Below are 3,664 nucleotides of genomic sequence, written 5' to 3'. Positions count from 1 at the left end.
GAAAATACTATGAGCATGAGATGAGATCATTGGGGGTGATCTGTGAATAGTTGTAAAAAGGAGAGGTAAAAGGTAGGCCCAGGAGTGTCCACCTGTTGTATTTTGGAAGTGGGAAGACCAGCGGGAAAGATGCTAAAGTGATCAAGGTCAGAGCAATGCACACCTGATCGCCAACGATAACTAGCCCTGCGAACAGTTAACTTGGCCTTTCTTCATCATAGGTAGCAAGCTGGTCTCAGTACTACAGCAGCTGATTGAGAAGCTGATTTCTTAGCTTTAAGAAACTAACCTCTTCCCCAGACAGCCATTGCTGTGAGAGAGGAGATTTTGCATGCAGAATTCCCTTTGTTTTTGTCTTAGTCATGACTCTTGCTGGAGGTATGGGATTAAATTAGAATTCTTTGTCTAGAATTCACTTGTTCACGATTCTCTCAGTTCTAACCAGGTACAGGAGAGTCTACAGAGCAACTGTCAACATCAGTCACCACAAGAAAAGGGGAGGGAGAACTTACAGAGGAAGCAGAGAAGGAGATGAGTATTTTCTGACACTCTGGTAATTAGCAGCTAATGAGAAACAGACATGTTACCATAAAACCAAAAGGAAAATGTCAAACAGGGGAGCATCTGATTAACTGCACATATTGCAGTTTGCAAGGACACAGATTCAAGCCCCTGGTTCCCACCTGTATGAGAAAAGCTTCACCACTGGTGAAGCAGGGCTGCAGGTGTTCCATTGTCTCTCTCCCTATCTCCCTCTCCCCTCTCAGTTTCTGTCTCTCTTCAATAATAAATTATAAATAAGTAAATAAAACAGGAAAATGGAAAAGGAACAAAGACTCAGATTAGATATCAAGGCTAGAAAACATGAGGAGAGGGATGGGTGTTCATGCACCTGGTAGAAAGCTCGCATTACTATGCACAAGGACTTGGGTTCAAGCCTCCAGTTCACACCTGAAGGGAAGCTCCATGAGTGGTAAAACCATGCTGTAGGTCTCTCCCTCCTCCCTCCCTCACCTCCCTTTTATCTTACTGTCTCCCTCTTTCTTTCTTTTCTCTATCCCCATCTCTCCCCCTATACTCTCTGCCTCTATAAAACAATGGCTACTGGAAACAATGGAGTCACCATGTAGGCACAGAGCCACAATGATAACCCAGGTGGCAGCAAAATAAAATTAAAATTAAAAAGAGGTGAGGAGAACATAAGCAAATATTGGAAGAGACTTCTTATCGTGCTTTTATGTTATTTTTAAATTCACTTCTCTTCAGTATGGGTGTGGAGAGCACTCCACATTTTTTGTTCTATTTTTAAAATTTTATTTATTTACTTATTCCCTTTTTGTTGCCCTTGTTATTATTGTTACTGTTATTGATGTTGTTGTTGGATAGGGCAGAGAGAAATGGAGAGAGGAGGGGAAAACAGAGAGGGGGAGAGAAAAACACTTGCAGACCCGCTTCACCACTTGTGAAGCCACCCCCTGCAGTTGGGGAGCCAGGGGCTCCAAACAGGATCCTTGAGCCAGTCCTTGCACTTTTAGCACTCTACATTTTAAGAAAAACATAGAGGGACAAAGAGTGAGGAGTAGCACTCACAAGTGAAAGTGGTTACATCAGCAAAAAAAAAAATCTTCCAGAGAACTAGCAAAGGTTTTCATTTAAGGTATTGACATCCCCCCCCCACACACAAAAAGTCATCTTCAGGCCTCAAATCAAGTATATCTGCTACGTGGGGCATGGAGCACAATTACTGGCCTGTCCAGGTCCTAGAGTCCACCATGGAATGGTAGCAGAAGAAAGAGGTGTGTGGAAAATGTCCTTTTCTTCTTTGCAGATGGTACTGTTGGTGGCCAGCAGCAATAGGACCATGGTGACCGAGTTCCTCTTCACTGTGTTCCCAAGCCTGCATGAAGGCGGCCTCCTTTTTTTTGTGCCCTTGCTTCTTGTTTATATTTTCATCCTCTCTGGGAACCTGATAATATTCATTGCAGTCCAGCAGGACAAGGCTCTACACACACCTATGTACTTCTTCATCAGCGTCCTCTCCTTCCTGGAGGTCTGGTACACCACCAGCACCATCCCCAAGATGCTCTCCAGCCTGCTGAGTGAGCAGAAGACCATCTCCTTGACCGGCTGCCTGCTACAGATGTACTTCTTTCACTCGCTGGGCATCTCTGAGGGCTGTGTGCTGACTGCCATGGCTGTGGACCGCTACCTGGCCATCTGCAGCCCGCTCCGCTACCCCACCATGATGACACCCCGGCTGTGTGCCCAGCTCACGGTAGGTTCCTGCCTCTGTAGCTTCCTCCTGGTGCTCCCTGAAATTGCTTGGATGGCCACACTGCCCTTCTGTGGCTCCAACCAGGTGCAGCAGATCTTCTGCGACTTCACACCTGTACTGCGCCTGGCCTGCACAGACACGTCCCTGGTGGTAATTGTTGATGCCGTGCATGCAGCCGAGATCCTGGGCTCCTTCCTGGTCATTGCCCTGTCCTATGTGCGCATCATCACCATCATCCTGGGCATGCCCTCTGCTGAGGGTCGGCACAAAGCCTTCTCCACGTGTGCAGCCCACTTGGCCGTCTTCTTGCTATTTTTTGGCAGCGTGGCTGTCATGTACCTGCGCTTCTCAGCCACCTACTCGGTGTTCTGGGACACAGTCATTGCTGTCACCTTTGTCATCCTAGCCCCCTTCCTCAACCCCATCATCTATAGCCTGAGGAACAAGGACATGAAGAATGCCATCGCCAAGCTCCTCTGCACTCAGAAGGCCGATGGACTTGGGTGGCGGTGCTAAACCCTGAGACCGAGAACTTTCCAGGAACCAAACACCTTGCAACCTTGATGTGAGATTCTTTTTGCCTCCTGTCACAGTACCTTATTCTGCTTGCTTGCCTTAATGTCCCTCCTTCATGGCCCTGGATGTGTTTGCTGATGGTCACAGGGTTGCCTGTCCCCCACACCAAAATGGGCTCCTGACACCTACTACCTGTGACCCACACACTGGCCAGGCTGGAAGGTAGAACAGGAGAGACAGACAAGGCATCCCAGGTCTGCACACTGCTTTTGCTCACATTCTTTGTTCCTTTTCCTTTTGGCCATTATTGCTCATGTTCAGCAGGTATAGTTAGTAAAGCTTCTTGGAGTGGAGTGATGTCTCCTCCATTTTTTTTTTAAATATTTATTTAATAAAGGAGACATTAACAAAACCGTAGGACAGGAGGGGTACAACTTCACACAATTCCCACCACCCAATCTCCATATCCCATCCCCTCCCCTGATACTCCCATTCTCTATCCCTCTGGGAGTATGGACCCAAGGTCTTTGTGGGTTGCAGAAGGTGGAAGGTCTGGCTTCTGTAATTGCTTCCCAGGTCCCCAAAAGGATTCAGGCGATCCTCCTTGACCTTGAACAGCAGGTGTCAGCACACCAATTGTCAACACAATAACTGCCACCCCAGGTACTGTTCCGGGGTTCACTATGAGAGAGTCTGTACACAGTGGAAGCCCTTTGAAATGCAAAGCAGCCTCAAGTCAGCTGGCCAGACCTCACCATTATTTAAATGTTAAACCAGCACTAACAGAGGTTCCCAGGCAGAGGTAGCTGCACCTCCCTGCTGAGTAATGATGCTGGTTTTCCTTTGCTGATTCTCTCTCCTCCTAAATAAATA

At 47.4% G+C, this 3,664-nt stretch overlaps 1 protein-coding gene across 1 annotated transcript; it reads left to right on the top strand.

Moving 5' to 3' along the window:
- The first annotated feature begins 1,828 nt into the window (after nt 1–1,828).
- On the top strand, nt 1,829–2,791 carry LOC103120215 (olfactory receptor 6K6). Its single transcript, XM_007530590.2, has one exon. It carries the CDS (start codon nt 1,829–1,831, stop codon nt 2,789–2,791), a length of 963 nt encoding a protein of 320 aa, XP_007530652.2.
- The last annotated feature ends 873 nt before the right edge of the window (nt 2,792–3,664 follow it).

The sequence above is a fragment of the Erinaceus europaeus genome, chromosome 9, assembly GCF_950295315.1.
Source record: "Erinaceus europaeus chromosome 9, mEriEur2.1, whole genome shotgun sequence".
Lineage (NCBI taxonomy): Eukaryota > Metazoa > Chordata > Mammalia > Eulipotyphla > Erinaceidae > Erinaceus > Erinaceus europaeus.
The sequence above is the reverse complement of the archived record's forward strand: the minus strand, read 5'-3'. Positions and strand labels throughout refer to the sequence as shown.